This window comes from Argiope bruennichi, chromosome 5 (assembly GCF_947563725.1).
Source record: "Argiope bruennichi chromosome 5, qqArgBrue1.1, whole genome shotgun sequence".
Taxonomy (NCBI): domain Eukaryota; kingdom Metazoa; phylum Arthropoda; class Arachnida; order Araneae; family Araneidae; genus Argiope; species Argiope bruennichi.
Genome location: NC_079155.1, coordinates 46,430,204 through 46,458,147, shown reverse-complemented (window position 1 = coordinate 46,458,147; position 27,944 = coordinate 46,430,204). Strand labels below are relative to the sequence as shown.

At 29.7% G+C, this 27,944-nt stretch overlaps 1 protein-coding gene across 2 annotated transcripts in view; it reads right to left on the bottom strand.

The window, feature by feature from the left end:
- The window catches only part of LOC129968542 (dual specificity tyrosine-phosphorylation-regulated kinase 4-like), a 144,618-nt gene that overhangs the window by 109,604 nt on the left and 7,070 nt on the right, over window positions 1-27,944 (bottom strand). The window contains exon 1 of one of the 2 annotated variants that reach the window (XM_056082542.1): window positions 1,667-1,697. The exons of the other annotated variant lie outside the window; for it this stretch is intronic. Within the exon in view, the coding sequence (XP_055938517.1) occupies window positions 1,667-1,669 (3 nt within the window). The 5' untranslated portion in view covers window positions 1,670-1,697. Of the gene's footprint in view, window positions 1-1,666; window positions 1,698-27,944 lie in introns of those variants that run through there. 2 annotated transcript variants of the gene reach the window in all.

The window sequence follows — 27,944 nt, the reverse complement described above, 5'->3', positions numbered from 1 at the left end:
AAATGCATTGATCCGGGAAACATCAGAAATCGATGTTTTGTGCTATTATTTGGAACAATCAGTGGTACTGTAGTAGGAAAAAAAGAAAAGAAAAGAAATCCGTGAAATCAATCACAATTCCTTCTTTCGCCATGCTCCAACTCTTTAAATACATTTTTAAAAACTCTTCAAACTGTTTTTATAGAAAGAAGGGAAAAAATCAACAAGAAAAAAATAATATAGATTTTTTATTATATTAACATTCAATTTTCAAATTAAATAGTTAGTGACTTAAGAGGAATCTACTACTGATTTTGAACTAATGAATAGGACCACCAGGAGAGAGGTAGAGCAAATTCCCAGGATTCCAGACCAAAAGGTAGGAACCAACCCTTGATAAAAATGAAGAAAATGTTACTGGGGAGGTATTGAGTGTGTCGTGGCCAGAGTTTTGTTTGTAGTTAGGTTAGACTATTGATGGACCAATTTACAACACATGAGCCTGCAATTTTTTTTGCAACTGCTGCATTTTATTTAGGCTTCAGAAATGCAACACTCCATAAAGGAATGAAAAGCCAGTAAAACAGATTATGAGGACATTTAAAATCTTTAGAGGAATTAGAAATATTGCTATAGAATTTTGAATTCCTAGAATGAGAAGACACATACAAGGTTAACAGTTAAGTCCTTTTAAGACCTTTAGATTCAACTGGCATCTCGTATCACCTGGAAAGTAACCTATAGCATAGAGACTATCTTGATTATATTAGAACAGATTACAGCTCCTCTAGCAGTTAAATTAGGAAGTTACAAGAAATAAAGTAAAAAATAAAGGAGATCTACTAAATAGTCTATTTAGAAAGATGCATATACGCTATACTATAATAAAAACACAGAAAAAGTCTTTATGGAGATTAATAAAATCGGCGAATATATTTTTGATTAAAATTATGAATTTTCCATGACTTAAAAAAGGTTCCGTTCTAAAACTGAAAAATGTATTCCCCTGTATTAAACCATACAGTTTTTCCAAGTACTGGGAGAAATAGCATTTGTGTGTAATAAGTAATTGATTAAGTAGGGAAAATTTATGATCAAGGATAACTACGTATGTCTATGAAATCTTTTTAAGTATCGTATTTGTAACATGGGGCTTTAAAAAATATAAACGTAGTAGAGAGAAGAAAAACAACACGAATTTCAAATTCAGCACCTTGCCTACAAGTAAAAGAAAAGACGATTAAGAATTTATATAAATTTCCTGTATATTAAACCATATTGTAAGAAATATAACTTATGTTTATCGTTTACAAAAAAGATATTTCAAATTTTATATCATATTTGTTATTTCCCATTTATTTGAATAAAATTTTCATTCCTTTTTCTTTGAAAATGAAAATAACTGAAATAAAAAGGTTAGATAATCAATTAATCAAGGTTTCATTTTATTAACCTCAGATTATTGATTTTAAATTTGATTTTTTTTCTATTATAAAATTTGCTAAAACTATTATTTCTATTTATGAAAAAAAATTATGTCTGTATAAAATAAATTTTTCTCCGCATGTTTTATAACAAAACTTACTTAACAAAATAAATATTCCTTCTCATTTTTTTTCAATAAAATATTCTTGTATGGAAAAATAATATCCCCCAAGAGAAATTAAACAGAAAAAAAATTACTCACCATTTCTACCAAATGTTTCTGAAATTTGATCGCTAAATAAATTTCGCGCGCGCCGAAACTATTCTCCAGCTCGAATGAGATGAGCTGGTCACAAACCAATTGCCCTCGCGCCAAAATAGTACCAAGAACAAGCTCCAGATTTCCTGAGTGCAATTGAGGGAGCACACAAATGACGATAAAAATATGCCAAGTTCAAAAGAAAGATATTATGAGCTAATCCGCTGTATCAGATCTGTAATTTGGCTCGTGGCATTCATTCTCCTACCCTGCCCCCCCCTTGACCTATATCCGTAATAAAACCTAACCATGCGAGAAACAGCACTGAGTAAATGAAACGACATCGAAAAATCACACAAATCGATCTCCAAGGCGATAAAGCAGTTCACATAACGCGAATTTTGTTTCAGCTAACATGTAGTCAGAAAATCGATCCCATGAGACTAACTTCTGTTCCTTCCCCCTCCATCCCACGATATCACACCCACCCGTTCCAAAAGTTCACGTGATGAACAAAAGCTTTTTCGCACGAACAGGCAGACGATTTTATTTTCCGAGAAAAAAAAACTGGTGAAACTTTTTCGCTGAAGCTTGCTTTAGAATTGTTCGGGTTGCTAGATAAATAATAAAATAATAATTCTAAATATCTGTTTGTTAATTAGTCAGTGGGTGGTGCATTTATGGAATAAAACATTCTGGAAAATGTCAAGAAGATGAACAAAACTGAACAAGTGTTTTTACCCATGGCAGAACTAATGTAATTTTTAAGCTTTCGCTCCCACATTAATAGTATTTATTATACGAAGAAACGGTAAGTGCAATCAATGTATAAATCTTCACGGAAGGCTTTTTCTTCTTATTAAACCAGAAGGAAACATCAAAAATACTAATGATAAATAGTATTTTCTATTCTGATCGTCTGCATACAGTAACATTGGATTTTTTACAATAATTAAACAAATTAGGTTCAAAATGAAAATGTTTCAAACTATTCTAATAAGTTCTATGAGTGTTCATACATGTAAGCGATTATATCAAACTGTTTTTATCATTATATCAAACTATCTTTGTATCTATTAATTATAAAGTTAATATTTGTGTGTCTGTGTTCGCATTCTACACGCCAAGCTATTTTATATATAGTTACCTAATCTTGCGCATATATGCATACCTTCGAAGGTGAAAATGGGTAACTCGGAGAGATTAAAAAAATTTATTTAGAATTTTAATTAATTGAAAATAAAGTGGAATTTTGGAGTTTTTTTTTTTCCTAGATAATTTCTGAAAAATCTCATTGCACAAAAAAGAAATTTTACATTGTTTCAAAATATAAAAAAAAATTGTATTCGATGATACTAATTTAATAAAAATACAAAATTTTCCTGAATTTAACAATTTTTAAAAAAATATTTCTTATTTTATTTCCCTAGATGATTTGAAATTCAAACCGTTTTCATTGTTTCATCCATCATTTATCATGTGATTTTTTTTTCTTTTGTTGAAAATTAAAGAAGTATTCTGTTTAATATCTGTGCAATTTAAAAGATGAATAAAAAATGAAGATACATTAGCGTGAAAGTGAGAAGACAGATGAATTGGACATTTCCGTTTTGAATAGCGTTATGGTGTCATGAGACTCCATTAGAAAGGTTAATGTATACAATGAGTATAATTATTCGGACAACTTGTAACATATTCTTAGATTAAATATCTAATAATTTATTGGAATCATGGATAAAGGATTTAACAGAAATTAAATATAACCAATATTATTAAGAAATCAACTGGTAGCCAAAGACGACTAATATTAAAATAAAAGCCGTTTATCGTGAAAGAATTTTTTTTTTTTTTTTTTTTTGCAGCCTTAAAATATTATGGCGATGTTTAATTATGTTTATGCACCTTTCGCACAGTAACTTTAAGCAATGACAATATGCTAAAAATTTTACAAAATACAAATTTGGCTTGTCCAAATTAAAAGGGCTTGGTTTTTACAATTTACACAAAATGTGCTTTGTGAAAATGTGCTTTTTGATTTTTTCGAAGTCAAAAGGTTAATTAAAAAATAAATTAGTTCAATATTAAGTTTTTGGTATTTTCAGAGAATATATTCAGGAAATTATCCTCGTATAAAAATACTTTTTACACCAACTTAACACTAAAAATAATTTTTTAATAATGCAAATTTAATTCATTTAATTAAATTTATTAATAATTAAAATATATATAATTTTTCACTGTTCAATAATTTTTTTAATTAATCTGCTACATAAATGTAACAATATTTAAATCCTTATCATGAAATCCAATTTTATTTTAATACTGAGTCAAATTCTAATAATGCATTTTCGGAACTCAGGTATTATAAGTCACCAACTCTCAAGAAAATGGGGCTAAACTCTCGAGGATGAAATTTTGATGGTTACATTATTTTCTCTTTTTAAACTTTATATGCTATATTTTTACCAGCGCGAACATGTTTTCTCTCGAATTATATAACTTTGCAATTTGTGTTTAGTTTCGCAATATAGTGCAGAGAATCGAATATGAAATTCGATCATCTTCATGACCACCGCCTAATTTTAAAATTTGACATGTACTAACAATTTTATTCCCAAAATCACATACAAAATTTCAAGCATCTAGAGCTCTTTACTTTTAAGTTATAGTATTAACTGGCACTTAGAAGGATAGACCATTGTTATTTGAACAGACCAAAAATTCATTCTACATCAAAGTAATTTATCATCAATACAGCCAAGTATCTTCAAACAACTGAAATTAGCTAGCAGATATACATATCTAATGCTAAATCTAGACTAACAACCTCCCATTTGTCACATGGGATATCCTGGGAAGATAGCATTACCTTTAACTTTGTGACATTGCCCACGGTAAGATAGCACTTTGAGTCGGAATGCTCCGAGGGGACTTGCATTTAATAATTGCATTAATTCCCCTAATGGTTAAATGAGCACTGAATAATGCATTTGGGTCTTTCAGGTATTATGGCGGTGTTTCGTACCATAAAATGAGTTTATTAAAGATCTTGCAATAATACCCAGTTTGATTTGGGTTACTCACAGTTGATTTACTCTGGAATTAAACTTATTTTTGTCCGAATATATAAGTTATCTTATTTTGTAAAGTAGAAATATTTTAAAATCTTTCTTTTATTTCTCGTATACGTAGTATAGAGAAAGTATAATAATCGTCAAAAAATTCAAACGATATTTTGGCGAATCTCCACGTTGTAGACGTTCTCTGTGTTCGAAAAACATATTTTTGGTAAATGCTCATTTGTCTACCTGAGACAAAGATAACTCAAAAACGCTTTGAGCTAGATGGATGGAATTTGGCATACGGTTTTTATACCAAATTTGTAGATTTTCATGAAAATTTTGAGCAAAATCCGCTTAGAGGAAGTCTGTCTGTCCCGCTGCTCGATTATAATTTAACACGTTAACTACAAAACAAAGACAGTTAGATAAAATTTGGCACATAGATTTAATATCTATAATGTTGACATCTGTCAGATTTTGAGCGAAATCCAATAAAGGATTGATCGTCTGTCAGTATGTACTTTCAGAAACATAAAAAAAACTATAATTAAAAAAAAGCAATGACTTAAATATTTTACGTTTGATATGGAATTTCTTGATTACAAGTGTGTCAAATTTTTATATCAGGCGGTTAGGAAAAACATGTTATTAGAGAGTGTGCGAGAAAGTTTTGTGGGGACCAGTACCACTGGTTAATAATCTAAATTTTTTTGTTTTTGTTTTTAAACAAAATGACTCTGTATTTTGAAATTTCATTCCAGATGCACAAAATGTTGCAGGGAGTAGGAATGACGAGGGGGTGGGTGGGTGCAGGCATTTTGTGATTTTGGGCGTAACATAGTTTAAGGTCACAAATTTTGAATAAAATTTAATTTCTCATCTCCACATAATATTTTTTAATATCATGTTATTGATTTTTTAAAGTTAATTTTTAATTTTAGCAAATTTGTAAAAGTGCATTATTTTTCAATTACTTATTATGTCTCATTACTGCGCGATATCTACAATTGTATAGATTATTATTTAAGCAAATACTCGATACTTTTCTCCTAGTCATTACATTATTTATATCAATAATAATAACTTATAAATAATGTAATGAAATCGATAGAAACCATAGCGATTTCCCCGGACAAAATGCTAATTAAAACCAGACTAATCATAATTAACAAAATTCACAAGCGCGAGTGCTCTTCTCCGACATCCGCGTGTAGTGAGTGATGCAGTGTAAAGGATTCTGAACGTCTTCTGACTGAATCCAAAAGCGGCAAAAAACAGTAGAACAGATGCGGCTACAAGACCGCATGCCAAACTTTATTTATCAAAGTTATTACATTTTTTTAAAAAAAATTTCACATACGTACAAATAAACATTTCAATATATGGTTCTTTCATAGAAGCATTTGGCCTAAAATTTTGTTTTCACATACCCACAAATACACATTTCAATATATGGCTCTTTCATAGAAGCATTTGTCCTAAAATTTTGTTTTCACATACGTACAAATACACATTTCAATATATGGCTCTTTCATAGAAGCATTTGACCTAAAATTTTGTTTTCACATACCCACAAATACACATTTCAATATATGGCTCTTTCATAGAAGCATTTGACCTAAAATTTTGTTTTCACATACCCACAAATACACATTTCAATATATGGCTCTTTCATAGAAGCATTTGTCCTAAAATTTTGTTTTCACATACGTACAAATACACATTTCAATATATGGCTCTTTCATAGAAGCATTTGGCCTAAAATTTTAAAGCATCCACGATTCTGATGATAATTCTGTATACAAATTTTAACCATATAGCTTCGTATTCGTATACATACGTATAAACAAATAGACATACTTCCCTAGATAGGATTCAAAGCAAATTTTATAGGGGATATACAAATCTAGTTTAAGACTATATATTATATTTCATTGCTTTAGCTCAAAGCAATTTTCAATTCACTTGTTCAGTGATAGGCAGAATTTTAGATAAGCATAATTTCAAAACTGCGATCAGGCTCAGGTTCACGGAGGTCTGAACCGTAGAGACTTGTCAAAATCTTGAGGTTGAATTTTTCGATTACTACAATAATTTTTCCTTATATGCGTACAGAAGAAAAACTACTGCTAATAATAATAAAGGCGTGTGAGAAAGAAAGGGTATTTTATTCCAATTCCGGTAAGAAATCTGATAAAAAAGTGATTAAATCGACTAATCTGAAAGACGTCTGAATTGCTTAGCGAAATGTTCATTGGAGAAAAAAAAAGTATTTTTGATTATAAACAATATTTCAAACAGCAAAAGTTCATAAAATTATTATTTATTACCTCCTTCCATTTCCATTGCTTGTAATTTACAATGAAATAGTTTGCCAGTTCTTTCATAACAGAAAACAAAAGCTGATACTTATCATCAAAAGAAGAAAGAATTCCTCCGTTCACACTTATTATATATTTTTATTATTACGTCCTTTCATGTATCAGTTTAGTTCTCTCATGACAGAAAAAGAAAGACGATAATGATCATCAAAAGAAGAAAGAATTCCTCCATTCACATTTATTATATTTTTTAATTATTACTTTTATTTTTTAATGATAAATATCAGTTTATAATAATCATTCTTAAAAGAGAAAGGAATTCTTAAAATTAATTCTTAAATAAATTCTTAAAAGAGAAAAGAATTCTTAAAATTAATTCTTAAATAAATTCTTAAAAGAGAAAAGAATTCTTAAAACTAATTCTTAAATAAATTCTTAAAAGAGAAAAGAATTCTTAAAACTAATTCTTAAATAAATTCTTAAAAGAGAAAAATATGTTTAGAAGCCATCTTTAAAAGTATTAATAAAGTAATTAATAAAGTATTAATATTTATAAATATAGAACAATAATAAATAAATACTCACTGATTTGAAAGGTTTATTCAATCGGCTACGAAACAACTGACAGGTAAAAACTTTTTAACTGGCAGAAACAATCTCCGGAAACATCTCACATGAATTTTGAACTCAATTTTGAGCATAGAAGATACTTCCATGTATTTGCATATTGATCCGATTATTTTAAAAATCCATTTTAAAATGAAACAGATGACTGAGTGATAGCCATTGAACTGATATTTGTTTCTCCAAGTCGACATCTATCAACAAGTACCAAAAATAATTAATCCTCTTCTACGTTTTCTGCTTCTGTAATCAATTTATCTGATCTGAACTTATCAAAGTTGACTTCCAGAAATAATATCTTCTGTGCTTCTTTTGGAGATAAACTATATCATTACCATTATTTTTTATTTTAATTATAAAGTATAATATGATGCCAATTTATATAAATAAAACCAAAGCACTATTTTCCATATTTCCAAAAGTAGTCCTAATTACTGAGTAGATATTTTTCCCATTTTTCATTCAAATACTATGAAACATAATGAATGTTCCCTGGTAATTAAATAAATATTTATTTCTTTATGAATTAAGAAATTATTTTTTGCGCATGTGCAGATTGTGCCTTCTCATAAAATTGCGTCAACTAAGAACTGTTTAGTAAAAGGAATTCAGAATAATCAAAACATGGGAATCAAAGATATTTATATTTTTATTTCGCTTTTTGATACTGAAAAATGTGCCTTGAAAATTGTTTTGAGGTTTTCTGTTACTTAAAATTTTATTCAAACATGTTGTTTTTTTTCTTTTAAAGTTAGATGCAGATTTAAATTCGTTGTTTGAAATTGCCGCCTTTATATTCTATGTTGTAAACATATATTTAAATTGCCACTAACATTATTTGATTAAATTCTGTATCATTCTTCAAAAATTACAGGAAAAAAAAATTCTGCGGTTTTTGAAAAATTGTGTGAGCAGTCTGTAATTTTCCAAGAAAATTTTCCAGTGCAATAAATTGTCTCATATTATTATGTTGAATTACCGTCGTAAAGCGTTGAATTACTTGAAATTCTAAAAAAACTAATTGAATTACTGGAAACTCTCTTTCGATGTCAAAAATCAAACCCATAAAAGAAAAAAAAAATTAAACACATGAAAGAAAAATATAGCTTTTGAAAGATATTTAATGTTAGAGCTCGGCAGAATCATAACAAAACATCACTCGCAAAATTTATTTTTAATTAAAACAAAGTTGCAGACGATATTGTGTTGGGATTCCGTAGAGTGCAAATGTAAAATGAATAGTTTTAATTTCTCGCAGAAGATGGTTCTATCAACATATCTTTCAACAGTTGATTTGGTATGTTAGAACTTTAATACTTGCTATAAATATGTTTTATGTCAGAAATATTTAAAATTTTGCTCATAAATAATGAGGTGTAAAATATATTTAACTGCAACTTTTGTGATAATTATTTAAGAATTTAATTTTCCTTAGTAAAAAACATGGAAATAATTTCGAGCAACGCCGGATATACCATCTAAATTTAAATAAAAGCGGATATCCACTTTCTCTAAGGAAATTCACTTCGATGTTCTAATGGCTTGAAAATAATTTGTTGCTCAAACGTTGCATTTGGCGTCAATGATCCACTACACAAAACTAGAATCAAAAAAGTTAACGATATCTTGCAAGTAAAATAAAAACGCTGATGAAAATTATGATGCACTTCCGAAATAACGAAGACTGTAACAAATATCAACTTGACAGAGAATTAAATATATCTTCCCGAATTCGTAAAAAAAAAAAAAATGTTGAAATTTCACATTAATAAAGGTTAAACTAAAGCATGCATCAGTCAACGGGCGGTTCCAAGGAAAATGATATATTTGGATATTTTAGATATCAGCTCACTTATATAATAGAATTGAAAAAGTAAGTACATTTACTACTGGACCGATTGGACAGTAGACCGATTCTAGATCTATCTTGAATCAACTAAGGAATTTTGACTGTCTTTAGTGGAAATAAGACAACAACAACAAACAAACAAAAAAAACTCTAAAATTCTTACGACATAAAGATTCATATTCAATATACTTGAAGACTTTGAAACATACGAATGGAAGCATAACCTTAAGGAAACTTTTAGGTTAATTCAAGAGATACAAAGGAAATTAATTTCATTTTTCAAATCAACATTAAAAGATGATAGTCATTATTCTCTGTCACTCGTAAATGTTAGCAATGCATATTATGATCAATTTAATTTCGCATTTCTACACAATTTTACTTTGTATAAAATATTCATTTATTTTAAGTTAATTTTTTGTTTTTGTAACTTTATAAGAATTTTTTTTTAATTTTTATTATATCTCATGACTACGTGACATCCATGTTTGTACATATATTATTTAAAAAGCTGTTCAGTATTTATAAATATTAAAATGTCTAAGTGATCGTAATACAATGGCGAATTTCCAATAAAACTGACTAGGCCTAGAGCCACTTGGCTGAGAAAGACCGCAAGCAGATCGATTAAAAAATTATTTCCATAGTTGCCAAATAAATAAATTTGTAAAAAAATACATATTCTATGAATGATAAAACAATAATATTACAACTTTATTAAGCCTAATTGGTCAGGTTCCTATATGTTAATTATTAGAATATAATATAAAACCAAACATCTTCTTGAATAATATTTTGTGTAAACGCGGATGCTGGGCAGTCTAAAATCATTAAAAATAATCTAAAATCATCATTATATATAAAAAATAAATATTTGCAAAATTAATAAAATAAAAAATATATTAACCAAAAAAATGACATGTTTTAAATGTGTTGAAATGAAAAACTTTATTGGCCATATTATTAAAAATAAAGATTCTCGCCTTAGAATACTTAAATTCACCACCTGCCGTAATGAAATAAATCGGAACCTATCCCATTATACTTAACAGAATACTAGTTACTGCCTATTGTTGTTGTTTATAATGGCACTTGGCATGGATAAGCTCGCTGACGAAGTCAGTGATTTTAAGCCAGGTGAGCGCCTCTTGTTTTTAGTATGTAGTGATCGTAGCGCCATCTTTAATCATGTCATTCTAAAGCGCTACCTATCTACTTTCCCTAATACAATCTATGTATATACTTCTCCCGGGGAAATCCCCGTTCTGTGTATACGTGCGCTAAGCAGCGATGTTCCGATAGTTGTTAGTGTAATAAAGAGTTTATTTTTCTAATAGCGATGAAATGCTTTACACTACACTCTACATGAACATCACCACAAATGGTGACCCGGATAAGAAATCACGCATCTCTTTTGATTTAATTGGATTAATATTATCTTACTAAGTTTCGTTTTGAAACGAAAGCGCACTTCATGATGGAGGAAATCTCAGCTGTGAAGATGCCTAACTTCATTCCGTCCGACCCTTCCCTCTGGTTTACGATGGTGGAGTCAACATTTGAATTGGCTATTCCAAAGCCAATTACAGCTTCTCGCACTAAATTCAACTACTGCGTGAGCACTTTGCCACCTGAAATCGCGATAACTGTGCGCGATATCATTCTTTCGCCAGATGCAACTGACCCTTACAGCCAACTTAAATCTGAGATAATTTCCCGATGCGGAGAATCAAAATCTCAGGAAATTCGTAAGTTATTGGCTGGAGAGCAGTTGCATGATAGAAAGCCGTCCGAGCTGTTAAGAATTATGCAAAGACGTGCCGAAAGTCACAATATTGCCGATTCTCTTTTACTGGAATTATTTCTTCAGCAACTACCATCTAATGTGCAATCGATTCTTGCCTCAATACAACCTTTGACACCTCAAAAAGCCTCTGAAATAGCCGACAAAATACTGGATATAACACCAAACCAGGTAAGTGCTGTTTCAAATGCAACTGCTACAGCTGATTCTGAACTGTTATCAGAAATTAAAATGTTGCGTAAAGAAATTGCACAGATGCGTCGCCATTCCAGAAGTCATTCACGGAATCGCCAACCTCGTTTTCGACGGAAAAGCCCTGCCAGTAATGATGATATCTGTTGGTATCATCGGAAGTACGACTCCAAAGCGCAAAAATGCATTCCGCCTTGCAATTATCAGCCAAACCACAACGGCAAGGAGTAGCGGCGACATACGCCTCGCCCAGTAGTTCTCGTCGCCTTTTTGTTCGCGATAGAAAATCAAATGTAAATTTTCTTGTTGACACTGACAGTGATTGTAGTTTGATTCCTGCGACTAGAAATGATAAACTGTGTATTCCGATTCAAAAATTCTTTGCAGCAAATGGTTCCATCATAAATGTTTATAAACAAAAGTTATTATCTTTAGATTTAGGTTTAAGAAAACAATTTGTTTATCCTTTTTATGTTTGTGATATTAAAACTGCAATTATTGGTGCAGATTTTTTACATCATTTTAATTTGCAACCTAATTTAAGAAATCGTCGTTTAAATGATATGTATACACATATAAATGCTCATGCTATTCTTAATAATACTTATGTTCATTCTGTAAAATCTGTATTTTGTAATGATGATTTTTCAAAGTTATTGAATGATTTTCCTAATATTGTTAAAGCTCCATGTGCAAACCAAACTGTAAAACATTCTGTTATGCATCATATTGAAACTTTTGGTTCTCCTGTTTATGCAAAACCTCGTAGGCTAGCACCCGATCGCTTAAAAATCGCTAAAATGGAATTTCAGCATATGTTGGATTTAGGCCATATGCGGCCATCCAACAGCAATTATGCCTCTCCTCTACATATGGTTCCGAAAAAAGGAAGTGACGATTGGCGTCCTGTTGGTGATTTTAGAGCTCTTAATGCTCAGACCAAAAAGGACAAATATCCGATTCCCAGTGTTTTGGATTTTACTAGCGAACTACATGGAACCACAATTTTTTCTCATATTGATTTAGTAAAAGCTTTTCATCAAATTCCGATTGCTCCCGAGGACGTTCATAAAACAGCTATTTGTACTCCGTTCGGACTCTTCGAGAGCACTCGGATGCAATTTGGTTTGTGCAATGCATCAAGTACCTTTCAGAGATTTATTGATGAAGTTACTAGAGATTTAGATGGTGTGTATGCTTTTATTGACGATTTATTAATTGCTTCAAAATCAATCGAAGAGCATAGACAACATCTCAGAGCTCTCTTTTCAAAATTAGACCATTATGGACTTACAATTAAATCTTCTAAGTGTACATTTGGTGTTCCTACCCTAGATTTTTTAGGATTTAAAGTTTCCAAAGAAGGTATTTCTCCAATTCCTGATCGAGTTAGTGCAATTCAAGAATTCCCACGACCCACTACCCTTACTCAACTTCGTAGATTTTTGGGTATGTTTAATTTTTACCGCAGATTTCTTCCCAAGGTAGCTCACATATTATCACCTTTGATTAAGTTTCTTGAAGGCCATACTAACAAAAAGGAATCACCACGGCCAGCAAAAAAATCTGAAACTACTCTGCAATGGTCTGAGGAAGCTGATAAGGCATTTTCTAATGCTAAGAAAGCTCTTGCCGAAGCTACCCTACTCAAACATCCGATTCCTGGAGCTCCTTTAAGTCTGTGGACTGATGCATCCTTATTTGCTATCGGAAGCTCTTTAAATCAACTTTCAAATGGAATTTGGGAACCTATTGCATTCTTCTCAATGAAACTTTCTAAAAGTCAAACTAATTGGTCAACATACGACAGAGAACTTCTTGCTATTTATGCTTCCATAAAAAAATTTCGACACATGCTTGAAGGTAGGGAATTTTCAATCTATACTGATCAAAGACCCCTTACTGAAGCCTTTAAGCAAAAGCCGGATAAATGCTCACCTCGTCAACTGAGACATTTAGACTTCATATCCCAGTTTTCTACCGACATTCGTTATGTCAAGGGTACAGAAAACATTGTTGCAGATGCATTGTCTCGCATTGAAATCAATTCAATTTCAAAGAAAAATTTAAATTTTAATGACATTTCACTTGCACAGTTAAATGATTCTGAACTTAAAGAATATCTGAAGTCTTCAAATTGTAAAATAGAAAAGCAATATTTTCCCTTAGAGGATGTAACCTTGTATTGTGACTTATCTACTAATTCACCTCGTCCGTACATTCCAAATTCTTTTCGTTCAATAGTTTTTGAAAATATTCACAATCTTTCTCATCCTGGCATTCGAGCAACAAGAAAGCTGATTACTAAACGTTATTTTTGGCCAAACATGAATTCATTTATTAAAAATTCTGTTCAATCTTGTCATAATTGCCAACGTTCTAAAATTCAAAAACATACAAAATCTCCTATAGGCACTTTCGCTTTGCCAGATGCTCGATTTGCCCATATAAACATTGATTTCATAGGACCACTCCCACTATCTGATGGTTATAAATATTGTATGACAATAGTTGACCGATTTACCAGATGGCCGGAAGCTATTCCTACTTCAGATATAACTGCTGAAACAACATGTAAAGCCCTAATTCATAATTGGATATCTCGTTTCGGTTGTCCAGTAACTATAACTACAGATCAAGGTAAAAATTTTGATTCACATCTATTTAGACATTTGAATAATATTTTGGGCACAAATCGAATCCGCACAACGTCCTACCATCCCCAATCCAATGGACTTGTAGAACGTTTCCACAGGGATCTTAAGAGTTCTATTATAGCCCATTGTCAACCAAACTGGACTGAAACTATTCCCATAGTTTTACTCGGAATTCGATCTGCAATTAAACCGGACATAAATGCCACATGTGCTGAATTAGTCTTTGGTACAACTCTCAGATTGCCTTCTGACATTTTAACCTCAAAAGTAGATCTATCAGTACCAACAGATACTTATGTATCAAAATTCAAAGCACTAATGCAATCTATAAATCCTATCTCAACGTCTAGACACTCGGTTAAACCTATTTATATTCATCCATCCTTAAGTACTTGCTCTCATGTATTTTTGAGAGTGGACAGTGTTAAACCTCCTCTTTCATCTCCTTACACTGGTCCACACCTTGTAATCATCAGGAAAGATAAAACTTTTGTATTAAAAGTTAATAATAAAAATGTAACAGTTTCCATAGACCGTGTCAAACCTGCATATGTGTTGACAGGATCTAATGACTCGTTACCTTCTATACCTGCAACTATTCATAAAACTCAAGGTGAACTTTCTTCTAAAAATGAACAATTACCGACAAAACCAACTACCACTCGTAGTGGACGTCATGTCCATTTTCCAACGAGATTAATTACTGAGATATAAATTGTTACGCATATATATATATTGTAACTGTAATTTTATGTATTTCATATATTATTGCATCTATTTACCATTTGAAATCATTATCTTATATTATACTTATTGTATTATGTGATGTTTTATTTTTATGCGCGTATAATTATCTTGTATTATTACATTTGTCGTTCTCCTTGTTCACTAGGGGGATACTCATGTAGTGATCGTAGCGCCATCTTTAATCATGTCATTCTAAAGCGCTACCTATCTACTTTCCCTAATACAATCTATGTATATACTTCTCCCGGGGAAATCCCCGTTCTGTGTATACGTGCGCTAAGCAGCGATGTTCCGATAGTTGTTAGTGTAATAAAGAGTTTATTTTTCTAATAGCGATGAAATGCTTTACACTACACTCTACATGAACATCACCACAAGTAGCACTAACTAGGTCCAAGAGTACGTCTTAACTACTCACGCATCACAATCGCTTGCAAAACCCTTTTTTACATGGGAGCACATTCAATCATCTCACAGATAGAACAGATGAAGAACAACCATGTCCGAACTGAGACTCGAACGCAGGACGCCCAGATCACGGGGAAGACGCGCTACACCTACGCCAGGAAGCCGCCATCGACTTGATATATATAACTAATAGAATTCATATTTTTTACACATTTGTTTGGTATATGAGCAAATAACAATTCTTTTACATGGAACTACCTGCTATACTAGGTAATTATCTAGTAAGAGATGCACCACCATTCTCTGTATTACAACGCCATCCATAATTACAGCCCAAAAATATGTTTTATTATTGAAATAGACCACCAAGATCTTACTTTTAAGATCTCTGTTATAATGATATATAGTCACACTACTAAATTGTACAGTAGAATGATTGATAACAAGACATGAGAACAGCACCACAAAAAAGAATTCACTGATTTCCTGAACCCTACCTCTAGCATTATATGAACACTATAGTGTGTTAATAAACAACTGAAAACACAGAAATATGAATTTTCAGAGGCCAATTCACGAGACGTCATAATTGCATATGCCAATTAAAATGCAAATGCCTAATGTTTTATTCTGACCTCTAAAATATTGAAACAGCAAATGCAAAGTGTGCAATAGATTTGAAAATTAATCTGACATGGCATATATGATCTGTAATTTGTGAGCATGAGCTGACTTCATCAAAATTTTCTTCACCAAAAATAAATAAATAAACAATTTCCAAATCATACGCATCATTAAGCCGAAGAGGTCGCATATATTGATGGATTATGAGTTTGAATTATAGGCAGGCGAAATGTTTATTAAATAAAAGTGCAGAAATACATTTAGTCCATTAAACTTGAAAGACCTGCTCTAATTTGTAAGACGCACAAACAGACGCATAAAAAAATAATAAAAAGTTGGTGCTGCACTATCTCCACAAGCCTGATTTAAGTGAAAAGAAATTCGGGTACTCAAATGTGTGTAACAAAAATCATATCTCACCCATCTTATTAACATTTAATCCGATTATTTATGTTTGTTTAGCAGAACTCAGAACTGTCAGTCTTTTGAGAATTAACCATGCGTTATGAGTCATACAAAACTAACTTCAGAATGCTCTTTTTCTCCACAATTTTTTTTTCCCTCGCGTAAAGCTCTTTTATATCTTGATCGTGCGCCCATCTACTTCCGCGATATTATGCGACCAGGGAAATAAAATAAAAACTGCATCAAGTATAAATTTTCCGCCCGTCGAGGTTCAGAAGTTCTTTGTAGTTTCGGGTGTACACAATGCCCTTCATTGATCGATTTGACTTGGTTGAAAACCTTTGACCCGGGGTCTTTGTCCTGAAGACATCGCCCAAATAAGATGCAAAAATATTTAGTGCTGTTGCCAGGTCGGGAAAGATAAGATAGCAAAAAGTTTCCTATTTAATTCGATGTCAATACACTCTTCTTTATTATTGTGAAATCTCGAAATGAATAGTGGAAAAGGTCGCCTTGTCAATCAACTTCTATGACTTTGGCGGTAAAAATATCATTTTTTTTTTTTTTTTTGTGCAGTGGAAAAAGAAATTAATGGCTAGATTTTAAATTTCGTAGTTAATTATTAAAAAACTTAATTATTTCATTTCATCAATTATATTTGCTTTTTTTTAACATGATAAATGTTTATAGGCAGGCATACTCTTTTTAAACTGTGACATGCATAAAGAAAAAAATTGTATTCGAATATACGCTTTTTTTTATGAAAATTGTTTTTTTATTTAAATCTTATACGTTTTTTTTATTAAAAATTAATCAAAACCTGAAATTTTTTTGCGATAACTTCAAAGCATATTATTACACAAGATCCATTTTTATGCCTCTTTAAAATTAAAAATAATAAGCTCCTCATTGATGCCAATTTTATTTTTACACAGATCATTTTGCTAAATTTTAATACAAATATATTTATTAAAAATGCTTTTTATTGTTTTAGTTACTACTTTTATATGCAAGTACATTTCGGCAAATATTAAATACAATTTTTACACGCATTTTATCGCCATTAAGTAATAAATTTAAAAAATAAAATTGAATAGATTTGCCAAAACTAAAGAATCCTTATGTTACGATTATTTGGTATAGACGTTCGAATTGCCTTTATTTTTTTAAAAAATTCAACCTTCAATGCGAGCATTTGTTTTTGTTTTTTTTCTGAAATATGACTTATAACAGAAGGATAATATTTTAGTATAAAAATAACATTTTTTACAATAAAGAATAAATCGAAAAATATTCGTAATTATTTTTCAGAACTAAAACAAATCATTGTTATTATTAACGCGTTTTAAAAAAAATAAAGATTAGTAGTTTTTATGAACAAAAATGAAATAAAATATAAAATAAGTACTGGTGGTTTTTTCAGTTCTTTTCGATATAATAAAAACAAACTATTTAATAAAATTTATTTAATATTTTGAAAATCTAACAAATAGAAGATTCAGTCTAGAGGTCAGTATTTGAATTAGTTTCGAATTATGCAAACCAGCAGTTCGTTGAATATCGTTAACACTCTAAAAATATTCCTATTATTTCTCCAAAAAAGTTTTTAAACATATTCGTAATTATGATTGTTCATGCGATGTATTATGTTTTCAAAAGTTTTTACTTTTTCTTATCTGGTTACTAATGTCACAAACAACTAACAAATCTGCAATTTATTTTTTAATTAGTTCTACATGTAATTAATCATCTCAATGGTAGAGTTAGAAGATGGATCTTTTAATTCGATTAAAGTTAGCTGTTATTGATAGTCTTATCTTGTCGCCATTCATAAATGACGTTTAAGTTCTAAATAAATAAAATATGAAAAAATGGGCTTATTTCACTCTATTAAAAATGAATCTAATTTAAACAATATATATGACAAATAATAAGAAAGATACGAGGCCTATTTCTTTATTTTAACATTGATTTTACGTTCTTAAGTAAGTCATTTTTTCCTTCCACATAATTATGAAATTCGACACAAGACGTTTTAAAATTATATTAGCGAATTAAAATTGCTGGCAACATATTTCTTTATCAACATATTAATTACATATTTCTTTTAACACATTAATTACTGGCAACATATTTCTTTCGCCTGACCAATTAGGGAAAATATTCTCTTCACATTTGCAATATGAACTGGAATGACAAATACGTATTCACATAGCTGTATAAGACATGATGTGTGATAAATATACTTTGTATCTGAAAAAAAATTCAGGCATTTCTCTTCCCTATTTAATTTGGTTTATAGTTGCTTCGCAATTTTGATTTGTATTATATTTTGTTGAATAATCTTTTAAATATATAAATTGAGTGAATAGAACTTCAGTATAGCCAGTGTCGATGTTTCTTACATGTAAATTTGTAACAGATCGTTCAATTTCTAACCATCCAGGAATTTGATTGAGAATCATCCAATCAAATCCATCAAATTTTATGACTACAGAAAAAAAAGGTAAAACAGTACTATGGGCCAGAGAAATAATATATGATGGCAATCCTATATACATATATGGAACGTATGACAACCCAAGGCAAGTTATCGCACCTCCTCTTTGAAGTGGCGTAGAAGATATAAGTGGTGCATGATATATACTATAATTTCTTACATCCCTATACGCCTTCAGCGGCTTTGCAATTATGCATAAACTGCACCTTTTGTCACCATGGCTCTCCCTAAGACTGATACCTGAGGTATCTATGCCCTCCCCCTTTCTGCTTTATTGCTACGCCTCTGCTTCTTTATTACCAGTGGCGGATTTCCAACTTTTTTATATTCAACAAGTTGCATTGAAACGAAACATCGAATTCTATTCTTTTCATTCATCTTTTTTCAATCAAATTGATATGGAACGGTCACGTCAGTGGTACGAGGCCAATTAGTATAGATGCCCGGGGTGCCTGTCATAAGAGACGCCACAGGGACAAATCATTGCCACATTTTAAAGAGAAATATCATGAAGGAAGAAAAAAATAATGCTATATTCGGAATCCACTTATCCTCGCTACGCCACTGTATCGAATGAACGTGAATTGAATTCATTCTCACGAAAAACTATTTAAATTGATAATCTACGACAAACTAAGACAGAAATGTTGGTTAAGCGTTATCACTAAAGCTCATTTGTTAAACAAAATATATTTATTACTAAAGCAAAAATAGCTAATTTTTTTAAAAATGATAAAAAAAACTTTTAAAAAGCACTTTTATTTGCGCATTAAAAATAGGAATTTGCTTTATTATTTATTATTTTTCACATTTTAATCTTAAATTTATAACTAATTAACGTATGTATTATCTTGAAATCGATTTTTTTTCTGAAACTCACCACTAGGTGGCGTTAATAGCGGATTCTGGTAACTTGCTGCCCTAGACATTGTACATTATTCCTCTTTTAATGAATAGGGCAATCACATTTTTAACATGTTAATGATTCATTTTAAGTTATTCTTTTTAATTTCATTAACTTAGCGAAAATTTATATTTTTCTATCTAATTAGACTGCCAGGCATCCATGTTTGTACATAATATTATTGAAGTGAACGTATGGTATTTATAAATATTCTAATAATAAAGTGGACATAATAAAACATATTAGAACTTGATCTTTATATTTGAAAAGGAGTTATTATTATTTTGATATTTTACAATTCATTCAATTTGTATTTTTTTACAAACCTATTTATTTAGAAACTAAAAAATAATAATTTTTAATCGACTTTTTCGCGGCCCCTTTTCAGACGCCTAGCAGCCTTAGGCAGCTGCCTAATCAGAAATCTGCCACTGAGTGGCGTCACTTTAACTAAACCTAAATTTAATTGAATTGACCGATAAACTATTAATTAAATTCTGAAGATATTAACATTGTGAACTGTCATCAAAAGTACATAAGTATCTGAAATTTCAGAACTAGAAAACAAAAAGTAAACATCAGTGTTACGATTGAGAATTGAACTGTTAATTATTCAATCTTTTCAAACATAAAACAAATCAAGTCTAGATAAAAGTCTATAAAACCAGTTCAATATTTTCAGAAAAGCTTTTATTTTCAACAAGGCAGTTGTTTATTTTTATATTATCAATATAAATTTGAGCTTTTAATTCGTCATTAAGCTTTTAATTTTAATTTGAAATATTTTCTCTAAAATCCGTTCAAATCTGATGACGAAATTTAAAAAAAAAACTACACAAATATTTCAAGAATTTTTACTTTTTTTTCAAATGAAGTACTAAATACTGTAGTAAATATCTGAACAGGAAATATTGCGTGGTAATCTCTTATTTTTTAGAAAAATGGTTAAGTATAAAAATTTTGTGCTCTCTTCAAGAAAGAAAATACATTCGGACACTTTTCGTCGAAGAAATAAAAGGATCATCAAATACAAATACAGAAATTTTCAAGAACTCATAATAAATAAAAAAATACATATAGAGGAATTTTTGACTGTCACTAGATCTACTCATTATAGGTTTCTTCAAACCCATTCTAAAAATCAATAAGTCAAGAAAGAAGAAAGAGAAAAAACTCGCTTTCCTAGTTTTTTTTTCTGGCAGATGTTGAAATGAAGGAGAAAAGCTTTTCATACTTAATGACTTTTTTCCTTGTGAATGTGCTGTCTTCTAAATTCAAAAGACAAGACTTTTAATATTATGTTCTCTCTTATTCTTCTGTTTTCCAAAATGAACTGGCATGTTTAATTTTACTGCTTTGTCCTCCATTGTCTTTTGGATTAAATTTCATTTAGCTTGGCAACCCAGAATTTCTATGCGAAATATTTTTAGTTGTTTTTTATATGAATTGTGTAAAAGTACTTTTCTAAGAACAAGCTCAATTTTTAATAATTTTGACTGTACGGCACATGATTATGTTTGATGCTGTTAGCATGGTAAACCATATTAAATCCTGAAAATTATTTCAGTGCAAATTTTAATATATATTGTCTTTTAAATAAATTCATTTAACTAGACAAATCAGAACTTTTATGGGAAATTTTTAAAATTATTTTTTATATGAAAAGGATAAAAATGTTTTTTTTTTAAATAATCCTTATTTTTAACAATGCAGCCACATGACATGTGCTATTAATAAATAGATTCATCAAAAATTATTGTAATACAGCAGAACTTCAATATCTGGATTAACTAGGACCAAACTAGAACAAAATTCAGATTATCAAATATTCAGATAATTGTATAACTGACAAAAAAAAGAGGGCTTTTCCTTCTTAGAAAAACTAAATTTGCTTATAAAGTACTACTTTAATGACTAGAAAAACAATGTTATTTATATTTTGTAATTTACATTAGTAAAGTATCATTATTGAATTCATCTGTAAAAATCAGTCGTTTTTCTGTTTTTACTCTTACTTATTCAGATAAATTTTGTTTGCGAATTGCTTTTTTCCCCTTTAAAATTCAACCTGAATAATGTAATAATCGATAATTTAAAATCTACAGTATCTTTTTTTTCCTCTCTTAGAGGCAATACAAAGAAAGCCATTTTGAAGTTGGTTTTATTTTAACAATGTAATTTCCGGTTTAGCAATATCGTTTGGCCTTTCAGACTCAAATAAATTAACTAAAATTGTTTTCCAAATATTCGCACAAGGAAATTCTATACGTGATCCTAGAGATAAAAGCTATAATTCTTTAGTTGCAAGTTTTCAAAAGTTTAATTAAATACGTTAAGAATAATATAGGAAAATCCAAACATAGGTGAATGATTAATACAGTAATGTAGGTGAAAATAGACAGTTTAAAAAATGTATTTGTTTTAATAAGTTAATAAATAAACAAAAACTTATTTTAAAAAATATTTTTTGCCGTATTATAGGTATTTATTTACAAATACGTTGCTTTAACTTTGACCAATATTTTGAATATTTTCTGACGCCTTGATTCTTATTTTAGTATAAAGTATTAAAAGATTTCGTTTGCATTTAATGAATGTTTTATTAAAAAAATTTATACATATTTAAGAATCCATATACACATTCAGTGCATATTTCTCCAGTATAATATTGTTTACAGATTTCTGCATGATTTTTCTTAAAATTGGAACAAGAATGTTCATACTTTACAAAAATATTGAACCCACTTTAGAAATACAAATAAAAAAAATAAAATGTGCTCTTTCATTTCTTCTAGATAATTCCATGTCGTTAACTCACGTGATCATCTCACTACATTTAACAGCACATTGTCTTACAATGTACTGTGGTGTCACATTCTTTTTTCTACTGCGAAATGTGCAATAGATTTCAAAATTAAATTGTTGCGGCGCATTTGATTTCTATCAAGAGAAAATAAATTGACTTGATTGAATTTCCACATTAACAGCAATAAATGGCAACTAAATTGATGAAACTTATTCCTCGATTTTTTCAAAGCTTTTTCTAGTAATTTCAGGGGCTTATGATATTACATGTTTAATATTTGTATAAAATGTTTGGTAATTTTTTTGTATAAAATAAAATAGATAATTATTAAACTATTAAATAAATTTTAAAATTTAGTCTATTGCTGAGATAAATTGACGGATGTGACGTAGGAATTGGGTAATAATAGATGTGTCTATTTTGATAAATTAGGAGACGAAGGGAAACCAATATTTATAGATCTCGCACGTTTCCTCACAATAGTAGATTGAAGATACGTCAATAAAGGAAAGAAGGGGTAATTCGCCGCAATCAGCACAATCACATTTATTGTAACCCTATTATATCTCTGAAACTTGCTTTCAGTTTCATCTCAACTCATCAGTTTTTCCTCTCGATAAATGTATACTGTTCTGTCTGAAGTGGAAAGTCAGAGACCAATTTGTCAACTATTCCGAATTTTGATTTCACTCTTTCTCTAAATAAACATTAATCTTCACATCGATTTATTCACAATCTAAATATATTTAAAACTAGTCGCATTTGGAAACCAGTGGGTAAGCTGGGATTAACTTAGTAAAAATTTCTATTGAATATTTGTGTAAGTATATTTGAATGACATTCTCAGCAAATATTTTTAAACTTCAAATTTTGATAGATATATGTTATACTATTTTAGAAATTTTAAACCATTCTGTTCAGTGTGCTAGGCATTTCCCTATTTTTCTGAGTATATCATTATAAATCTAATTATATCACAGGAAAGAGTAGCAGTGCTTAAAAACGGAAGTATTAAAAAATTTTCATCACTGCTTAATTCTAAAGTTAAGCCTTAATTCCAACTACAATAACATTTTTTTTAAATAAACTATTAAAATCATATCTTGCACAGAAAAGCATAAGCCAAATCTTTATATTTTTAACCATAATCCCACTGGGAGAGTACCTCAAATATGAGGATTCATTCGGGTATGGTGGTTGTTTCCCGCCATCCGGGTGGGTATAGAAAAGGTTGGGGGATGGCTACTTCCCATCGATGACGGGACGTACTTCCCAAGGGAAGGGTTGTACCGTGGCCGGTGATGGCCATTAGGACTCAACCTTAGTTCCAGTTAGTGTTTTTGTCGTGGCGGTCCGGTCATTCAGTTTTTTCTGTGTGCCTAAGGCAGGTCAGAGTAGTCAATTTGGGATATCTTTAAAAACAACAATGAAAATAAATCCAGAATGAATTATTAATAACAAGAATGTAAACGATTTGAATTTCACTTTGATAATCAAATATATTGTTACAAAATTACGTTTTAACTTTTAATTAGAAAAAAAGTATACGACAGAAAATTGGTATCATTGAAGAGGCAATATTTTAAAATTTTAAAATGATGCAAAAATCATTTTGGTACTGCCATATTTTCAGAAGCTAAGATAAAAAAAAGTCAAAGTGTTATTTTATTTTTAATGAATTGAAGTTCTAATCAAAATTTCAAAAACATTTCTTTCAGGTTCATTTTCTTAACCTCCAATTTATGAATGAGAGAAATTTGGTTACTCTTGGTCAAAGCAGCTGACCTGTAGAGAAGTCTCAACATATGCACACAAACACACACATTCATATTCTTATTTATAGATGAAATTAAATCTCAAACAACCTCACATCTTCAACTCAACAGTGATTGTTTATTACAATAAGGTCAGCTGCATTTACATCCTACCTCAAATCTTCAAAAGCCATTTAATAGTAAAATAACATGATATCGATCTCACATACAGTCAACAAAAGAGTGCAATCGCATGCATGATGGATCCCTTCCAATATTAAGAGATCTTTATCGAATTCTCTGAAAAGAACATCCCCATTTTTATCGACTTCAAATCCAATGTCAACCACTTTTCAAATCAGATTTAGCGAGTTTTCGCAGAAATTATACAGAAGTCATATAATTCCAGAAGAAAACATTTTTTAAGACATCTAAACTCTTTTACGATGTCGGAAATCAAGCAAAGAACATCTTCGTGAAGATTCAAAGATCATAATAAGCATTTTATGTTTTAACCTTTCAATACGAAAGATAAGTGTAGAAGCAGAAAAGGGAGGGGATTTATCGCTTTATAAAATATACAAACCACACATTTGGAATTTGATGACTTCTTTTATGATTCGCCAGGCGTTCACTTCTCTCCCCTTCTACATTTCTTTTTGGTTATTTTCCATTTAGCAGTAATAAATATACTGGCAAGAAGAATCAGATCTGTTTATTGTGTTTGGAGTTAGATAAAAAAGAACTTAAATGGAAAATTATATTTTAAAAAATTGATTTTACGGATCATCGATTTTGAAAAAATAAATGTCATTTGAATGACCCGAAACAATGGATAACTATTGTTTTGTTATATACTTTGATTTAACTTGATTTCTTTAATATTTGTAAAGATGGGATTTTGTGATAGATATTTTGCCCACTTTTAATGGGGCTGCATTGTGAGCATTTGTGCTTTCTTGATCGCAATATAATATTTTTACAGTTTCAAAAATAAATTAGTAATTTATTATTGTAATTTAATTTTGATCTCATACTCGTGGCGACACCTCGCAGAAGATTTGAAAAAAAAAAATTAATTTTTAAGAATCTATTACATTTGTAAAATAAATTATAAATTATATAAGAATTATTTGTAAGTTATATGAGAAATTATATCATGAAAAACATATTATTATAAGATTAAAAATTTTAAAAATGATTCTAATAAAAAAATATTTTTCAGAACACTAATAAAAATATATTTTTAAAAATTACTTTTATTGAATTATTATTATTATTATTATTATTTGGCACTTGCCGAATTAGGAATAAAAAACATTAGCGAAAAGAAGTGGATGATTTATTGTGATTGGGATTTGATGGGAAATAAATTTTAAAGTTAAAATTTAATTCCTATAATATTCACTCTAGAGTTTGATAATTTTTTGTATAATCTTAAAACAATTAAAAGACAATGGATTATTTCTTTTTACATTTTTTCATTCATTTTTTCACATTACAAGTATGAAAAATCAATAATTCTTTTTAAAAAAATCATGCTGAAATACTTTTAAAACGCCAAAATCATTTTGTTTTGTTGGAAATTTTTTTTTTGCAATAAATTACCTTACGTTAAATTAGTTATTAAGTTCCAGTTTTCATACTATTTATTTTTCAACATTTCTGCCAAAAAATATATCGCTCATAATGCAACAAGTATCATTTCTAAAATTCAACAAGTCCCAAAACCATTTAGTTTTTGGTATTGGCGATTTGGCATTCATTGGCGATGTGTAAATGGTACTGACTAGAAATGTATTTGTTGATATGCGACCTTTTGCACGATTATTTTTTCTACTCAATAATTAATCAAGCCAGAGAAAATGTTACATTCCGCTGATCAATCAGCAGGAACGATCTCGCTTTACTCGCTGGCCATACAATTTTGCATTTCTGCTTGTAATAAGAAATTATTAATACATTCATTATTAAAAGTAAATTTTTTTTTCAGATTGATTTCATGAACTGCTAACATTAATTTTTCATCAATTACTAAAAACTAAATCATCCATTTCTAAAAATAAAATTTTCTGGTAGCTGGGGATATATATGCAAATGTTTGAAAGCAAATTCTAAAGTATTTAAAAGCCAAAACAGATTTTTTTTCCAGAAAAGTCTTGCCGTAGTCCTATAACCATGCTCATGTAGTTCGGAAAGTTCACTGCACACACTATACTTCATATCTCTGTTTCTTTTATTCGGACTGAATCTTCGTATGAATGATTTTTCAACACTTTCATTTGCCTCAACCTTTCATTTTCAATTATTTCGAATTGTATTCGAAACTGTTCGACTTAAACTGAATTTTTTAACTATAAAAAAAGCAATCTTTTGGACGGAGATTATATTTCACTCTTTCAGAAATATCTTTGTATCATTGCTGTTCAGGGTTGATTTATCAAATATTTAAAGTAGGAAAATGTGCCTACTTTAAGCATAATTTTCAGAGAAATTTAATTTTATGCCCTCGTTTAATCAGAAAAGCCGTAATTAGGAATTATTCAAATTAAAATGCATAATGGATAGTATTATTTAAATTTAATGTAAGTAAATACAAAGAAACAGAACTGTAATACAACAATTGCAAAAGAAAAACTATTATAAGTTTATTCTATATACGATAGTAAAGTATTAAGCAAACTTAAAGATTAGAACTTCTAAACCAAAACATTGTAGCATAATATAGTTTTACGCTTCACTTACTTAACTTCGTTTTTTTTTTTTTTTTAATTTACTCTGAATTACATTTTTATAAATCAGTAATAACTGATAGAGCAGAAAAAGTATTTAATATCGTCACAATATGTGTGAGTATAAACGTATTACTTAAACAATAAAAGAATTATAAAATATATTAAAAATATTTCTTAACATTTATTAAAATTAGAGAAAAAAACTAATAAAAAATATAACTAATATCATTAAAAAATTAATTTGAAAAAGGTGTGAAAACAGTTTTTGTAAAATAACATATTACGAATTTATTTTTAAAAAACGTTGATTTTTTAAATTAATTTTTAATTAAAAATCTAATTAAAATTTAAGGAAAGCCTTCCACCGTCATTAATACTAACAAAGAAGTAATTAAGTGCCGAATTTGGTACTTCTAATCCAATTTTCTGTCCTGAAGTGGCGGATTTATATTGTGTTCCTAGGCAATCCATAATATAACTCTCCTCTTTTCGTTAACAATTCAAATTTAGTATCAAATTTCGCATATGAGTTGTAATAAGTTATTATTATCAATTTTAATAACTTCGTGTACATAATGTGTTCTTTTTTTTTATTGTAATTCGTGATTGCACCGCATTTCACCTTTTTCACAGAATATTATTTAAACACTTTCAGAGTTTCTCAAGTTGCTGTAATTCGGTGAAAGTGATGAAACATCTAAACATCTGACCGATAATAATTGACAAAATATTAATATTACATTAATATTTTATGATATATAAAATTAGAATTTTTACAAATATATTAATTTGGCAATTAAAAATAATATTGTTTTAATGGACCAGCTTGCCAGACCCCCCCCCCCCACACACGGGCTCTCAGCCTAGTGGCAGTGCCCGATTGTAAATC